This window comes from Perca fluviatilis, chromosome 9 (genome assembly GCF_010015445.1).
Source record: "Perca fluviatilis chromosome 9, GENO_Pfluv_1.0, whole genome shotgun sequence".
Lineage (NCBI taxonomy): Eukaryota > Metazoa > Chordata > Actinopteri > Perciformes > Percidae > Perca > Perca fluviatilis.
The window spans coordinates 25,326,893-25,344,544 of NC_053120.1; the positions used below are offsets into that span (position 1 = coordinate 25,326,893).

The 17,652-nt window shown below is 41.5% G+C and overlaps 1 protein-coding gene across 1 annotated transcript in view; it reads right to left on the reverse strand.

The window, feature by feature from the left end:
• Positions 1–17,652, reverse strand: part of sema6bb (sema domain, transmembrane domain (TM), and cytoplasmic domain, (semaphorin) 6Bb) — an 80,406-nt gene that overhangs the window by 25,807 nt on the left and 36,947 nt on the right. Inside the window, exons 11-15 of the mRNA XM_039810189.1 lie at positions 10,489–10,620; positions 9,802–9,951; positions 8,343–8,522; positions 5,132–5,272; positions 433–510 (exon numbers count right to left, since the gene is read on the reverse strand). Of these exons, the coding sequence (XP_039666123.1) occupies positions 433–510; positions 5,132–5,272; positions 8,343–8,522; positions 9,802–9,951; positions 10,489–10,620 (681 nt within the window). The remainder of the gene's footprint in view (positions 1–432; positions 511–5,131; positions 5,273–8,342; positions 8,523–9,801; positions 9,952–10,488; positions 10,621–17,652) is intronic.

A 17,652-nucleotide genomic window follows, 5' to 3' on the forward strand; every position in this document is an offset into this window, starting at 1 on the left:
ACTTGATAACGAGCAAAGTGAAAGAACATAGTATCGTTTAACAGCGGCAGCAGACATCTTGAATCAATAATGTACAAAGAGCAGACAGGCTACTTAGAGGGCACAGATGTTACTCAAGTAGTCACAGATAGAACCAAGGGCTTCCAGACCAGAAAAATAATATACGGGACGTATCTACGGGTGGTCTGATAGGTGTGCTGTCAGAAAAATAACCTTGAGAAGAATGATAAAAGTAGAAATAAATCAAATCAAGACAAAACAAAAGAAATAAACTGTTGGATTGAGGAGAGGGGGAACAAAGAAAGGTGGTAAAACTCAAGACAGACTCCAAGAAAGACCCGGCAGAGTGTGTATGTTGATGCAGGGCAGGTACTGTATTTACGACGGTGTGCGTGTTGTGGTGATGTATATACAAATGGAGAGGCGTCATACCTGGTCCCAGGTCTGAGGAAAGAGCAGGTGCTTCCTCTGGTCCAGCCACAGTAAGGATCCCTGGAGGCGATACAGTTCCTGCAGAGACACACAAAAAAACAAAATCACTTAACTGCGAACCTCTATTTCACTTTACTTAGCACTTTGAGATCTCTGATGAAAAGTGCATTATAAATTAAATGTATTATTATTATTATTTACTCTCCCTGTACAGTATGTAGCTTAAATATTAAATACTGATTTGCTTTATCTTGACTACAGTGCAAAGGGGCACTTCACCAATTTCACACATGAAGTAAGGGCTGCGACTAACTTATTATTTTCATTATTGATTAATTTAGGGATTATGTTTTGATTATTCGATTAGTCATTTAGTTGCACTGAGGTCATGCTCAGAACCAAAAGTCAGGATGTCTCGTCACAACGATTATTTTTGCAAATCTGAGCCCATCAACTACAAATCATGGGTTTCAAAAGGACTGTGTCGAGAGGGTCTCCTCCTTCAAATTCCTGGAAACCCACATTGTGGAGGATCTCTCTTGGTCTGCCAAAAAAGGCCTAGCAGAGACTACATTTACTGAATGTTCTGCGGAGGAACCACGTTGAGAAGAAGCTTTAGGTGGCCTTCTACCACTCTACCGTTGATAGTACACTGACATACTGTATGACGGTGTGGTACGTCATCTGCTCAGCGGCAGACAGGAAAGCTCTACACTGCATTCCATGGAGGACATCTCCAGCTCTCTGTGTCTCAGCAGGCAAGGCATATATTTAAAGACCCTTCTCACCCTGGACGGTACTTGTTCAACCTCCTGCCCTATGCCAGGCAGGACAGGTGCATGAAGAGCCGAGCAAACAGATAAAAAAAAAAAAATTCTAACTCCAAATTCCTGTAAATAACCAAAGCTTACAAAGATGAAAAATCTTTTAATATAAAATTCACTTGCTACTTTATCTTATCACTGGCCCCCTTTCATGTGCAATTCCTATTTATTAATTTAATTCTTATGCCCTGTATGTATGAGGTCTTGTTTTGTTTATATTTTTATTAGTTTTGCACTTTCTACTCACTGAATGAGTCCATGTACTATGACAACAAAGGCTATTTATCTATCTTATATTGATTTTTCAGAAGGCTATTCATTTACATTTATTTTCAACTTCTTAAGACTTGAAACTTGTTATTCATCAAAGTGAATATTTTGTGATCTACTTCAATATTGGCCAGGCATTATGTAATGTAGTTGAGAGCAGAAACTGATTTTATTTCAAATGTTTTCTTATTATTTAATTAGAGGTATGACTCACAGCTAGGCCTTAGCCTTGGTCATAAAGTAGTTCTCGGAATGAAGCGAGAAAGTTAATTGTTTACGAGAATATGGGGATGCAGATAGAAGTTTGGTAAAAGCTAATAAGACTCAAGATTGTTTTCCCAAAACTAGGTCTAGGAAATTGAAACATTTTGGGATTTGAGAGCTATCTGTCCAACAGCAACCTTTAAAATGCAGGAAATCACCAAATGTTTATCACAATAACGGTTTCACAATTTCCATGTTGCTTGCGGTTTGTCTCCAGGGTTTGGTTTTCAGACTACATGGTTCATAAATTATATATATTTCAACTCCAGCTCTTAAACATCAGATGTGAAAACAGAACAAAACACGAAGCCAGAGATGTTCACTGTTGAGGATCTCAAGACATATTCAACTCTCTGTAAGTACATTTTTATAACACACTAGTGTCATGAATAGAAATTACTGTACACATAAAAGGGAAATCAACATAAAAAACTGTGAAATATTTTGAAAAAATGGATGCTAGATGTCAGGTAGCCTAAAAGGGATTATTTGTTGTTGACCGATAATACGCAAAACCTCTGATATGGTCCTTTAATAATGTACTGGGGGCTTGCTGCACAACATGACTTTGTGACGGGTCTGCACGTGGGGTTAAATGTGGTTAAAAGGTCAATCTGCAACTGTATGCATTGGAAAGCAGACTGTAAAATGTTGAATTATTAAAGATTTATTTGAAAAAAAAAAAAAGACAGCCATGTAGACTGAAGGCTGTGTGTAAAGGAAGCACTCACAAACACTCTTCAAACGTTAAAAAGCAGACCTGCAGCTGCCGAAGCGTGACTAAGAAATCTTGAACACACTCGCATACACAACATTAACTCTCAGTCTCTCAGCTAAACACATAAACGCACACACTAAACCCACCTCTGAAAGCATGTGAGCGTTTCTTAATGTGCTCTGGATTACACGCTTGTATGACTCACCTGGTTCAGTGAACAAACTGCACGCCTGATGTGCTGGTGTGTGTTAGTGTGTCAGTGGAGCCTAACGGGCCACAGCCACGGGCATCGAGACTGAGTAAATGTGCCAGCGAGGGACGTCTGTATTGTGGTGCTTGTGTATAATGCAGGTGTGTATGCAGGTGAAAAGTAATTACTTTGAATATATGCATTTTTATGTTTAATTAAGTAGGATTAGTGGATTCGGAGTACTGCTGCACCTTCAGTTTAAGTTAAACACATTCATAATGGCACACTGCCAGAACAACAAAAACTTCACTGGAACTTCTGATAATCTTATAACTGCTGGAAATACTTTACAATCTCTCTACAAAATATATTAGCTGCTAAATAACAATAATAATAATAATAATAATAATTCACACATTGACTACTGATTATGCCTTATACTGTACTACACTGTAACTGATGATGTGCTAATATTATTCAACAATTATATGGTTTTGCTACGTGCTTAGTATTCTCCTAAGCTTCATTACTGTATATTATTATCATTTGTTATTGGGATCATGTGTTCGGTGGTGTGTGTGAATGCTCGGTGTCTGTCCACAGCTACTCTCGCATACTACAGGACCCATCAGCCTCATATTTTTTGTGCACATGTATGACTGTATGCTTAAGGATCTCTCGTAGTTGCGGTGATTGACAATTTTAGAAAAATCTTTTTTATTGACTGCTCTGTTTCATACTGCCACTGACTGCTGACTCCTCACTCCTCTTAACCGGTGTTCTGTCGATGTAGCATACTTTGTCAGAATAGCATACCGGAAGTTTAGTTTTATAGCGGGGTCTGTCAATTTGGCCTACTTTGTCAAAACAGCATACCAGTGTTTGTGAAGGGTATGCTGTTTTGATAACCCCTGGTTTAATAAAAGAAATACAGTTTATAAAGGGGTATGCTGTTTTGATAGCCCATTTTTTTATAAAAATACAGTTTCTATAGGGGTATGCTGTTTTGATAGCCCATTTTTTAATAAAAATACAGTTTCTATAGGGGTATGCTGTTTTGATAACCCCTGGTTTAATAAAAAAAAATACAGTTTATAAAAGAGGTATGCTGTTTTGATAGCCCATTGTTTAATGCGATATAACAGCCCGGTCTCATGGAAGTTCGCGTAATTGTGACGTTATTTTTATTATTCCGTGATGCACGGAGACGTTTTTGTCGGTTTTACGTGCGGACAAGACGAAAATGTAAAGTAATGTATTTCACCAGCGGGCGCCGCCGGGCGCCCCGGCTTATGGAGCGACCTTTCGCGCGCCTCCGCTCCTTACCCGCGAAAATAACGCGTTACATTTACAAGTCCTAAAATAACGTTACATTTACATGTAAAAATAACGTTACATTTACACGAAAAACGAGAAAAACGTCTCCGTGGAACACGTATCAATAGATTAAGAATAACGTGGCCATTTACACGAACTGCCGTGAGACCGGGTTGGATATAATACACCAACACTTACCGCTTGTAATCTTAGGTATGCTGAAATGATGGTTTAAATTTAACGCATGCGCAATCCCACAAATGTCACTGCTGCGCATGCGCATTAACCGAAGGTATCCCATTCTGATGGGTATGGTGTTCCGTTAGAACACCGGCCGCATGGTTTCCAGAAATCGGCTAGGCTATAAACAAGCCTTACCCAGTCTGTTGCAGGCCACATTTTGGCCTTTGTCGGGGCACCGCATCCTCGAGCATTTGAAATTGACATTTTACATCGCTGGTGTTAAGGAATGGTTCCTGTCCAGATTTGCATGCCAAGGTTATACAATTGTGGTTTGTATTCATTTAATCAAAGAAACATTACAGCAGTCGTTTTAAACATTCAATTATGTCTGTCGGCTGCTGAAATGCCTTTATCGGATAACTCATCACTTATGGTGGCGATACGCTGAGCAACTTTTTGGTCAACATGATGGCAATGTGCACACACCTGGGGGAGATCTGCACTCTACTAACTGCACTTTTCTATTTATCCATTAAAGTGATGGTACATCTATGGTAAAGCTAAAATTACAGGCAAAAGTAATAACACAGCATTATAATTTATGGTGAAGTATTACACTAACAGCTTTTATTAGATTTTCTTCCAATTTACTGGCGCATTTATTGCATTTTGCCTGCATTTCAGTATTATGCAGCATTTAACAGATTAGCACTTTTCTCAAGGGTACAGTGATAGTTGTTATTATGTTGTAGTTTGGTTATTATTGCAGGAAAATTCAGGTCAGCTACAGAGCAGCAACCCTGGAGCTGGCAGAGGTTCACAGTGTTATACTCAAGGACACTTGTGAAAGCCAGATGGTTCTTGAATGGTCACCTCACTTCTTATTATGCCGCCCGCTGCCCTTTTATGTTTGAGCGTTTGGTGCACACTTACTTCATGCACCGGGAGTAGAGCTGGCATCGTGCCACTGGTACTCTGACCACACAGGAGGGGAAGGCGAGGAGCAAAGTGTGGCTGGCCCGGTCCAGAGTCAGAGACAACAGCTGCCTGGCCTGCAGAGAGTCTTCCGCACACCTGCAACACACACAAAACGCAAAAATGCATTAGGCAATTTCAATTACCCGACCGAGACTGCACATTAAACCTCTGACCTCACTGAGCGTTGCAGCGGGAAAAAAAACATTTCTCATGACTCAATGTGAAACAACCAAACATAAACAGTTCTATAAATAAAAGACATAATAAAAGTGAAAGAGATTAGAGGTAGCCGTGTAGCCAGATGTTGCAGTGTAAATCCAAATATGCACTGCGCTGATTGTAGAGGTTCAGGAGGTCAGCTGGCCATCAAAAAACAGCAGAGCTGTATCGCTTCTAATTGGCACTTAGAGCTACAATAGCTGGCACCGGCCCTACCTCCGTGCTGCGGATTTATACCTTTTTATGCACATGTGCACTCATGCATCAGTTGTATCTGGATGGTTTATGGTAATAACATTGCAGCGGACCCACAGCCATTAAGAAGAATCTATCATTCTGCTAAGGCCAAGCTGTGAGTCATTCTTCACAGACAATATCACGAAAAGCAGGGAAAAGGAGGGGGAGCAGATGTTTGGGAGAGTGGTAAAAATAGAATAAACAGCTAACAAATGCAGGAAAAAGGCAAAGAAACAACGGCGAGAAAATCATGAAAAGCAAATACAAGGGGCAGAGCCAGGATCAGATGGAGGGGAGAAAATGGAAGAAGATACAGGCTCTATTAGTGTTGCATCTGCCTTATTTCCTGGTCCATTATGGCAACCGGCCAATCACAGAGAAGTGATTTATTCCTTTGCTGACTTCCTAAAAGATGACCCTGCTCCTGTGTACCCTGGGGTTTATTACAGGGCACAAGGCAACTCTTTGTCTGTGTATGTAAGGTGAGGTTGGAGGTGGCCTGGCCTGGAGCATAAAATGAAAGAAAAAGTGATGTGGCTGTGCTCTGTCTCCTGATTAGCTGGGTGCCTGCTGTTATAGCTGTGTGACTGTCACTGACCTCCTGGTGGGCTCACCATGCACACCAAATTATCCCTCACACACTGGCTCCAGTCCACAGCAGCTCATCCATCACCCAGTCCCCTCATTTCACTCGCCATCACTATCCCTCATTTTGTCAAACCTGAAGCAGTACCAATAAGCTGAGACACAAATTATTGAGCATATTTTGGAGCGGTTGGGAAAGGAAGGATGTTGATTACTAAATAAGAATAGTACAAGTAGATTGGACTCCACTGTAGGAAGAAAGTGTGTTTCCAGCCAGTTGGTTTGAGAAATAATCGTTTTGTTTCCTCTTATTGCAGGAGAAATAGTATATATATATATATCAGGGAGCACAATTACCACGACAGAAAGCTTGCGTTTAGAAACATGTTCTTTCTTTTTAAATGCCTCTAATTAGCCTTGGTGAAACATAATCGGCAGCCAAATCTGCCTACATCTGTGTGAAAATTGTCTCCCCCCCCCAGCCTGCAGCCATCCACCATGTGGAACGCTGCATCTCAAGAGGGAACAAAAGCAAAAATGAAGATTGAAAAAGGCATTGTACCCAGTGTTCATTACGTAGTGATGGGCATCCAATGAAACCTCAAAGCTGCCTGCCTCGTACAAAATGCTAATTAGAAAGGGACAAGAAGCCCACTCCAATCTTTTGTTAAGATCCAGATATTAAATATGATTTAGCTTAAAAGATAAGAGGTCATTTTTCCTGACAGTATGCAATTTTGGTCAAGATTAAGGATAATGTGATTTTATCATCATTTCATTACTTTCTGATGTTTCCCCCGTAATGCCGTTATACAGTATGTCCTCAACCTCATTAGAAGATGTTCAGATTTCCTGATAATAAATATTAGACTCTAATCATATTCTTTTCTGTTTTGCCCTATTTGTATTCTCTGCATGGGGGTTGCATCGGCTCAGCTCCGGCACAATTATGTGTATCTCTCGAGGAATAGGTGAGGCTTTCTGCATAATTCACAAAAACATTATGTTTCGAGGACACGTCATGCCTTTTTCTAGGCGTATCACACCACCAGCTCTCCTCGCTGTGTATACATCAACCACAGATGTCATTTAACCCTTTCCTCACCTCCACTGCTGTGTATGTCTTGCACTATTTTACACCAAGCTCTCTAACTGCGCAGGTTTGTGCCGTAAAGGAGTGATTTGGCATTTTGGGAAATACATTTGTTTGTTTTCTTGTCGAGAGTTAGATGAGAAGATTGGCACCACTCTCATGTCTGTACAGTAAATATATGTGCTAACGCCAGCAGCCAATAAACTTAGCTTAGCATAAAGACTGGAAACAGGGGGAAAGAGCTAACCTGGTTATAAACAATGGTAAAAAAAAAATCAGCTAAAGCTCAAGAACTTAAGTTACTGAAAATAATTTACACATTGTTTTTCTTACAGATTAAACAAACTAATGTGGATATGTGTTGATGAGCTTTAAATGTGCTGGTAGATGGATTTGTTACCTTTGGACAGAGCCAGGCTAGCTGTTTCCAGTGCTAAGCTAAGCTCACCGGCTGTAGCTTCGTATTTAACCTACAGAAATGAGAGTGGTATCAACCTTCTTATCTAACTCTCAGCAAGACAGCTAATAAGCATTTTTCCAAAAATGTCAAACTATTTACCTACTATTATTACACAGAGGCGTGAAACACATTTGTGTCTTTTCATCCACAAAACTCTTGTTGGACTGTCACCACCATATATAGCATCTATGCTGAACTGGATCACAGGACCTTACCAGACTCGCTCAACACATTGCCAAATGCTTCATGTCGCACAGGTTAACTCAGAGTTTGGTAAATCTGCTTTTAGTTTCTATGCACCAAAAGCATGGAACCACCTTCGATGTTCACCTACCCCTGCACGTTTTAAGATTGTAATTTCAGATCACTTCACTTCCGTGTGTGCTTGTTTTCATGGAGAATAATTTACTTGTTTTGTGCTTTATGTTTTACGTGTCTTGTATCTCAGCATCATTGAAAATGAGGGAAACCTCAATGATTTCCAAGATCCTTAAATAAAAGTTATGATGATTACCTTAATAGTACACATAATATAAACATCTATTTCCTTTCTGTGAGCATTAACGTCTTACTTATCAGGGTTGAATCCCTCCAGTTCCTCCAGGAAGATGTTGCTGTTGGTGACGGTGTTGTCCTGGTTGGGCATGATGAGGAACTTGAGGATGGTCCCTCTGCTTGACCCGAGAAACAGGACGGTTTGGTTTCTATAAGGCCCAGCTTCTGTATCCACCACCATCTTATTCAGCTGGTACCTGGAGAGACAAAGCACTGCATTAATGCCACAGAGCTGTGTGACATATTTGGGGCTTTGCTTCCATAAAAGATAAAAGCATGATCAAGTAGTTCCGAGAGGCAAATTTATGATTTAAGTGCATTACAACTGATTGGTTTAGGTGTAAAAGACAGACTCTTGTGAATTTAAATCATAATATGCCATTTTCTCTTGAGTCACTGCAAAATGAAATGAATTCCACAGAGAAGAAACTGCTCATCAAATTTGCATAATAAACTAATTATGGCAGACGTTCAGTCATTAATAATATCAGTCAAGTAAATGGGCTTGGAACAATAGCAGAGTGATGCTGAACTACACACAGTCCTGTGTGTATGAGCCAGTACACGAGAATAGAAGCCATGTTGTGCTGTTTGTTTAACAAGCTGCTCAACAGAAGGAATCCACAGACAGACAGACCATGTGTGCGGTTGCTTACATATATCTGTGTATGTCTGCAACTCTGTCTGCTGCACTGTAAAACATCAAACAGGGGTTTAGTGGGATCAACTCACATTTGATCTTAAAGTTAATATAAATATATACTTTTGATTAATTTCAAGTCAACTTATTTATTATTTTCAGACAATTTCATAACTAATACAGTGACTTGAAATGATGAGTTGAATAAACTCAGTACTGCTCAGTGTTCACTAAACTCATCCAATTAAGTTTCTAAAAACATAATTAGCAGACTTCCCAGCATGCATTGTTTGGCAGGTAAAACTCAGCTTCTTCTTTGTGTAGAAATTATGGTTGTATACTACTAATTTGTTTTTCCAAATATGTCTTGATGGCAATTTAATTGCTGCCTGGATTATGTTCAGTGGTAACATTTTTGTGTGCAGGAAATTTAAGTTTTAAAGTTTTAAAGCTGAATGGAAGTCATATGGAGGTGGTCAGCGTGGATGGTTGGCACACAAAGCATCAAAGTTAGGATATGAGTATTGTTTCTGTTAAAAGTTCATAATGTAAATACACCCTGTCTCACGCTTCAAGTCACTTTTGACTTTTTCAATAATTAATCAAGACTGCATTCTTTCCTGAACATTAAGCAATCAAAAAATTACCATGAAACCTTTATTATATGTTAGTTGAATATTGTATTGTGTAAAAAAAGATGATAAATGTAGTTTGGAAAATACATTTCATATCAACATTTTGCAACTTCGTCAGATATTTTAATAAAAAATGTCTCCAAACATAATCACCAGGAGACAGGGTTTGGTGTCTGACTGCCTATCTGAACTCAGTCTCACCTGACCATGGTTCTGACAATCCAGGGTCTTTGCCCGAGTGATGGGACGGCTTCATCCATCAGAGGGTGGGTCTTGACGAAGTTGAGCATCTCATCAGGGAACGCGTTTGAGGAATTAAACCTGGAACCTTGAACGGCACAGCCACCGGGTCTGGGGACAACAAGTTACAGCACATGTTTAGCAGACGGCACAGAGGCTCTTTTATGACTACTAGGCCTCGGCATAGATATATAGTTATATAATTAAGCAGTCTAGTCTGTCTGATTGTCTCACATTCAGACATATAGCACTTTTTCAACAGGAGACTGATTTGATTTAGTCAAAAGAACCTCTTATTTGAAATATCTGGCAAGTGATGGGATAGTTGCACTAGGTCAAGGCATGCCTTTACATTGGCAGAGAACAATTTGTGTCCTCGTGAAAAATGAATTTCCTACTTCCACATGACTTTCATACTGAACTTCTTACAGGCTGTAATATCATGCGCAGCATCTTCCTGCATTCTCCATTACATGGGTGTATAATCAACTTGTTTCACCTTGTAACTGAAATCAAACCTGCAACCTGCAAAACACACCTTTATAGAACAGTATTATGACGTAATTGAATACAGGTGGTTCATAATACAGTTTTGTTCCTGATAACAGCATGAACACAGGTGCATAAATTGATTACAGCCATCTGCACCTTGGCTTCGGGATGACTTCATCTGGAACAGGCGTCCAAATAGACTCCGGTGATTTCTGCTCCTTGAACCTCCCTTCAAACACCCCAGCCAGCTGCTCCATGTCGAAGGCACACACCGCCGAACCTGGAATACTATGGAGACAGAGGCAGAGAGGTGAGACAGAGGTAGATTGAGACAGAGACGGTCAATTGATAAAACACTTTGAACTGACATAAAATGACTGTCAGTCCTGTTTCAAGTGGGTTTTACTTTCCGACAGGGGTGCAGAAAGAATAAATGTCGGGATAAAAAAAAAAAAGACAAGGTAGATAATACTGAAAAATAGACGGAAAAGGAGAAAGGAAAGAATTTCAAATGTAGAAAGTCAATTGTTAGTGCGAGCAAAGGAACAGGCTTCCAGCGAAGATGACAAATTGGATTTGGGCTGTTCATATTTTGACGTTCAAAACTTGAACACAACGAAAATTGTCACAGACGTTGTGAACTCCGTGGGCGAAGAATAGATATGCAGCGGATGCTTTGGCTAGATTAGACACATGAAAAGGTCTTGGCTGGAATTTGTGGAATATAAAACGAAATAGGAAATGAGTCACTGAATATTTTGCCTTTCCTAAAAGAGGGTTAACTACTTACCCAACAGGGAACAGAACATCTGCTTAAGAAGTGTCCATAGCCCACACACATACAACCAACAAAAAGATTCACAAAGTTACCCTATCTTTTCATCGAGCCTGATGTTACATTTTTGTGTTTTTTGGATAGAGGAAGCACTACAGAGACAGAGAAATAAAGAACAGTGTCAGGATGAGATAAGGAATGAGTTTTAAAAACACATCCCATGCTTCATGCTCTGAGACTTAACTCTCTGCTCTGAATGTGTCCTCGTCAATGACTAATGGTGTGCGTGGTGTGAGAGCTAGTGACTAAGTGCTAATACCTTAGCGATACACACGCATTGAAAAAAACCTGAGAGACTGAGTCACCTGCAACCTGCTGCTACAAAAATCCCACACATACCCCATCTGTTTCCAGCCTTCTTTCTCGCTTTTCTTCCTTAAAAAATAAACGTCAAACTGGTGATTTGAGGGGCTGTGCAGAGCCTGCCCTCGTAATTCTGAGCGGTGTTTCTGTTGAGTGCCCCTTTGAAAGCCACAGAAGGGTTTGTTTGGAAAGGCAGTGCCCAAAGGCTGGATTTCGGTTGCAGCAGGGAGCCGTGCTCTCCTGATGTGCCATTTGATCAGGTCATGCCGTCTCCCTCAGCACTTATCATTCATAGGCAGGGATGTGACTCAACCTCGGCCAGCGTGGGGGAGCTGCAGGCATGTCTGTGGACGATATGGTGTCTCTCTCAGGACCGGCGGCACCAGATGTTATGTGTGACATGTTTGCCAGCTCTGCACTGGTGCCAGCTTGGCTTCCTTTCTCTACCTTATCCCACCACTCCCTCCGCACCCCCCACACACACACACCTTTCTCTCTCGCTGCAGGTCACTGGGTTTGCCCTGTGTAGGGCTGTGTGTCTAGCAGAAGTAAGCCAAAAGGCCCCGGGCTGTTTTTCTCTCAGAATTCTCTTAATTATTCTTATTTTCACTCTGTAGTAGTCTCTCCTGCTTTTACTCCATGAGTCCACGTGTGCTGTTTTCTTGTGCAAAAATCATTTTAAATAATTTTCTCAGTCGCCTTGCACACTTGAGACTTACTTTACTTTGTTTACTTTCAAATTGTGCCTGTCCCTCTCTCTATCTCTCTCTGTCCATCGGCATTTGTCCGTCCTTCACTCTTTCCTTGACTTGGGTTGAGTGACAGGCTGTCCAGGCAAGATTCATAGGGTGTCCGTTTGGGAGGACTGCTGCAGAGTCTAAAGTACTTCCTCACTGTTTAACAAGCTCTCTGACAGCTTGGAATAACACGGTCCTCACGGACACATGAAGCCTCGTATGGGCAGACAAGAAAGAGGAGAAGGTGGGAGTCAGGGGAAGTTTCAATGTCAATCCTTTAATTAGGGGTTGTAGATACTTTAAATGTTGTACACTCATAAATTAAAAAAATAAAGACCTTGTGAAATATGATATCACTTAACCCCTTGGGGGCTGTATTATTTTTGTTCAAATGTTTTTCAATTTAAAAGGTTAAGAAATCCAATTCTCTGAAAGTACAAACTTTTTTTTTTTTTACAGTAAGTATATCTTTTTAAATCATTTTCAAGGCTTTTGAGTTTGTTAACTTCACTGATTGACTTGACTTGATTTCCAGAGGTGTTTCAGATAAACTATGTTACTCCGCCCAAATCAGATAAACAGTTTGGCCGCCATGATGGAATAAACTTAGCAATGGGTGTGGCCTTGCACTAAACTAATGGCCTTTACTCCAAACTATCCAAAATGTATTTTTTTTTTCCAGTAGAACAAGGCCCCACTGGCATTTTAAAGGAATGGTTTGACATTTTGGGAAGTAGGCTCATTTGTTTTCTTGCCAAGAGTTAGATGAGAAGATTGTAACCAGGTATTTCTGACCAATCATGTGGTAGTCCTTTAGAACAGACCAATGTACAAAATATAGTACAGATCTAAACTATGATCAAAATCATGAAAGGTTTCATATTAAAAACTTTCAACTTAGGCCTTAATTATGAGACTCTTTTCTCTACACCTCCTGAACTTCTACCCTTTATCTTCTTTTCTAATATTATTCAGTCATCCTTTTTCTTTCATTTATTCTACCACAAACCTCCCAACTGTTCTCATTTCTTTTCCCATTTAAGCAACCTAATTTTTCATTTCATTTCCTTGACCTTTCCACATCAGGTCCCAGTGGGTATTCTCTTCTCTCCCTATTGTGACTATTCAGCCTCATGTGGACTATAGTGAACACCTCTGTAACAACTCTGTATTTTCCTTGTGACATTGCTCTGCTGTCAACTACACATGGTGTTCCTTTCCCATACCCATTTCTCAAGCCTGAGCAAGATACCTACTGCATGCATCCCTCTGCCTTCTCTACCTGTGCAGGCCTGGGGGGGACTAGCTTGCACATCTGTGCCTCCTCCCTTGTGTCACACTCCTCCTGGCACAGTAAACCTGTTCTCCTCCTGCTCCTTGTCCTCCTCATATCCCCTCCTCTGCTGTGTTTTCCCAGAGGGACATCCTGCTGTCTGACCCCTTCACATGGGATTCTTTACAACCAAAACCAAACATGGCCTCCCACTCTCAGGATGCACTAGATTTACTTTACTTTGCATGGGATGTTTTCCTTGCATTCCTGCGTGGCTCCATTAAGTGAGCCTAATGAGCCCACGTCAGTCTGCTCCAGCAGCAATAGACATTTTCAGCTGCCAAAACAATAGCTAAGAAATAATGAGAATTGTTTGTTTTTCACTACCAGTCCAGAGCAGCATGATGACAGTAAGCCTTCCATTTGACATCTTGCTGCTGTCCTGTTGACATGCGCACACTTATTCGAGCTGCTAAATAAAGTAAGATGTACTTTCTTTTCTATTCTTCTCCCCAATGGTCTCATATTTTTATTCTCCTTTTTTTTCCGAGTTTAGTGTTGCTCCCTACACCTCCTTGAACTCTTGAGCATTAGGAGTGTGAGTGCAGGAGATGCTCAGTAGGAAATCCAAGCTCTTCTTTCATCCCTTTTCGAGAGGAAGGGCCTAGGGCTTCAGAGGTGGATGCGCAAATGAACCGACAACTGGATGCGATTTTATACTCTGAAAGTAGAGACCGAAGGATCTCGCGAAAATGCAACTTCATAACGTTTTAGAAGCTGGTTTGTGGCTGTAAAATGATCCTTGGAGTAAGTGGGCACAGGAGGAGATGAGTAACTTCAGAGAGACTCCGGGAGGGCCCAGTTAAACCTCGACTTCATCCAGTTATTCCCATACTACAGTCCCATATACTGTATGCTGCCCAGGGCCAAATGGCAGGAAAGAATAGCTATTCCTTCACTCCCAGGTCCTGCTTCATGCTGTTTTCACTGCATGCTGCCAGTGAAAGCAATTTGTCTGGCAAGCACTTAGCCAGTCCGACGCAGTGGGCCACACGGGGCCAGTGGGAGTTTTGCAGCTCACCTAACACATTCTCTCGTTCTCTTTGTGTTCATTTTTCTCCATCAAGCGTCTTCTTATCCATCCATCTAAACCTCTCTCTCTCTCTCTCTCTCTCTCTCTCTCTCTCTCGCTCTCTCTCTCTCTCGGCTGGCAGTTATTTAAAATAGGACCCAGTAGCCGTTTACCCGAGCAGGGGGGTGTGTGTTCAGCTGGTTCTCCCTTGTGGCGTGCTGCAAATGCTGTTATCTGGGAACCATTGTAAGGGTGTTTGTGCACGTGTGTGTGTGTGTGCGTGTGTGTGTGTGCGTGTGCGTAGCATCCATCTGTCTCTGTAGGCAGTGGCCCCCTCTCGCAGCGTAGTCCTTCCAAACACGCAGATAAGATGCAGCTGATGAAACAGTTTTAGATCTCAGAGAGAGAGAGAGAGAGAGAGAGATGCACGTGTTGTCCATTATTGACTTCCTCGTCCTTGAGATTTTTTATCCATCTCTCCCCCTCTTGTTCACCGTCTCCCTCTTCATTCTCCTCTCGGTCTTCTCTCCGGTTGCATTTACTCTCCGATTGTCCCTCTTCCCCTCTTTCTCTCCTGTCTCTTACTGGGAGCACACTGCTTTAAGTCACGTCTTGTCTTATATCCTAAAATATTTTTTAGATATTATCCTGGAACCACTGACAGGTGATAGCTAAGATGCTGGCTGCATTTAAGTGAGGCACTGTATTGATTCCAGACCAGAGTGAAGGTAAAAGTTTCTATATGTTTGCTTCAATGCCTTGCACTACCAGACACAGTAAGTGGTGTCAGAGCCAGTTAGATAAAGTGTAAAGTGGCCATTACAGAAAACATATACTGGAATTTATTTTTTAATGATTTTTAGTCACTTAGACAGCAAAATGCAGAAGCAATACCTTATTTTAAAGAGTATGTTTATCCCTGTGAAACTTGGAGGATGCATGACAACATGCACACTACAATGTGACTTTTTAACATGTAAATTAATCTCCCTCATTGAACATTTCAACAAAGCACAATTAGTAGATTACTCTAACTGTATCTGAAAAGAGACAAAGGAATCATGAAAACGATATTTATTTGCACTTGCAGCAGGGGGAATTGAGTGGGATGAGATCCACTGTGGCAGTGTTCTTAGTTTTTTTAGGAAAATGTAAGACTCAACACTAGATCTAATATAGATACAAATGAATATTTCCTGCATTTAAAGGTCCCATGGCATGAACATTTCACTTTGAGGTTTTTTAACATTAATATGCGTTCCCCAGCCTGCCTATGGTCCCCCAGTGGCTAGAAATGGTGATAGGTGTAAACCGAGCCCTGGGTATCCTGCTCTGCCTTTGAGAAAATGAAAGCTCAGATGGGCCGATCTGGAATCTTGCTCCTTATGAGGTCATAAGGAGGAAGGTTACCTCCCCTTTCTCTGCTTTGCCCGCCCAGAGAATTTAGCCCACCCATGAGAAAGAGAAATGATGGCTTTCAAACGAGCAAGGTGGCAGTTGGTCAAGGCCACACCCCCTCTCTCCTCCTCAATAGCTACAGACACAGAAATGGCAGAAACTAAGGAAAGCTCCTTGTGGGACTGGCTCTAGTGGCTGTAATTCTGCAGGCTGAATGTCGGGAAAGAGACTTCAGATACAGTATTAGGGGACCACTAAGGTCTATATAAAAGAGACTTCAGATACAGTATTAGGGGACCACTAAGGTCTATATAAAAGAGACTTCAGATACAGTATTAGGGGACCACTAAGGTCTACATAAAAGCATCCAAAGAGCACCATGTCATCGGACCTTTAAAGGATCCAACGTTTATAGTATGTGCAGCTCACATCAATATTTTTTGCCCCATTTCTCCTTTCTCTGTGTTGTTCAGTCAATCTGGTTTGCTGTTGTCTCTGACTCTGCAAATACCTACAGGCTCCAATAACCCCCCATTTACCAGGCAGCATCTCTCCTCTCATCTTTCAACAAATCACCCTTTTGTCCTGAATGAAAGCATGCCATGTGCCTTAAATTACTCTGTACCCCACAATCTTGACCTTTGTACCTCCACACAGCCTCTTTCATTTCTCTGGAGCTTTGATTGGCCTGTCGGAAGCCTTGCTCTTTCCGACTTCATAGGTGAAGGAACAACTGTGGTGGTCCTACATTTTCAAGGTGAGCAGTGTGAGTGCTGCTTCACACTGGTTTTCTATCACGGGAAGTATTCTTCAAAGGAAGTATGTCAAGATGTGTTTCTATGTTTTTGTATTTCTTATAAAACACTCTGATTGAATGCCCTTTTCTCTTTCCAGAGAAAACTTGGATTGAAATCCCCCCACTTAAGCCCTCAGAGTCACTCCGATTCTCCACCGGCCGTGTAAAGACAAAAAACTCTCCACCGGGCGTGTCTATGCAGCGTTTCGGCTTTGTTCCGTCCTCCGCCACGCGCCATACCACGCCGGGAACGTCTCAGAAGCACAGCATCTTGCCTGCCCGACTCGCAGATTTTTATTGTCTCTACAAGTACTTTACAGAACAATCACGTGTTTATTAAGCAAGTCCCTACCTTCCACTCCAAGCACTGCTGTTAAACTCCATGCCTTCTCTTTTCTGGTTTTGTCCTTAAAAAAATCTAAAATCATCCATCTGTGATGTTACATTTTTCAACGTCCAAGATGAATCTCTCGTTGTCTAGTGTTGTAAAGGAGACATAAACGATACTGGGGGGTGTCTTTTGGTAAATTGACTGGATAGTCTCGCTGTTTCACTTAATGCCCGGCTGTCCGAACGGCCCGCGGCTCGTGTGGAAAAAGGCGCATATCTTTAGCGGAGAGCCGCTTCACGCACGCTCCGTGGCGTAGCTGGTAGAATATCAAGCATTGGCTTGAATAGCAGCAATTGCTCACGGGGGTCCCGGCACCTCCGGAACGCAGCGCAGACACGCCCGGTGGAAAATAGGGGCCACACATATACGCAAATTAAGCTTTTTTGTAGGCGGACCGGTTGATTATCGATATGGAGGAGTGATTGCCAACCAGGGTTTGCACTTGCTTTGGGGTACGAGTCGACGTAGAAAGATCATGGAGCAATAATAAGTAGAAGTACTGTTAATTTGAGGAT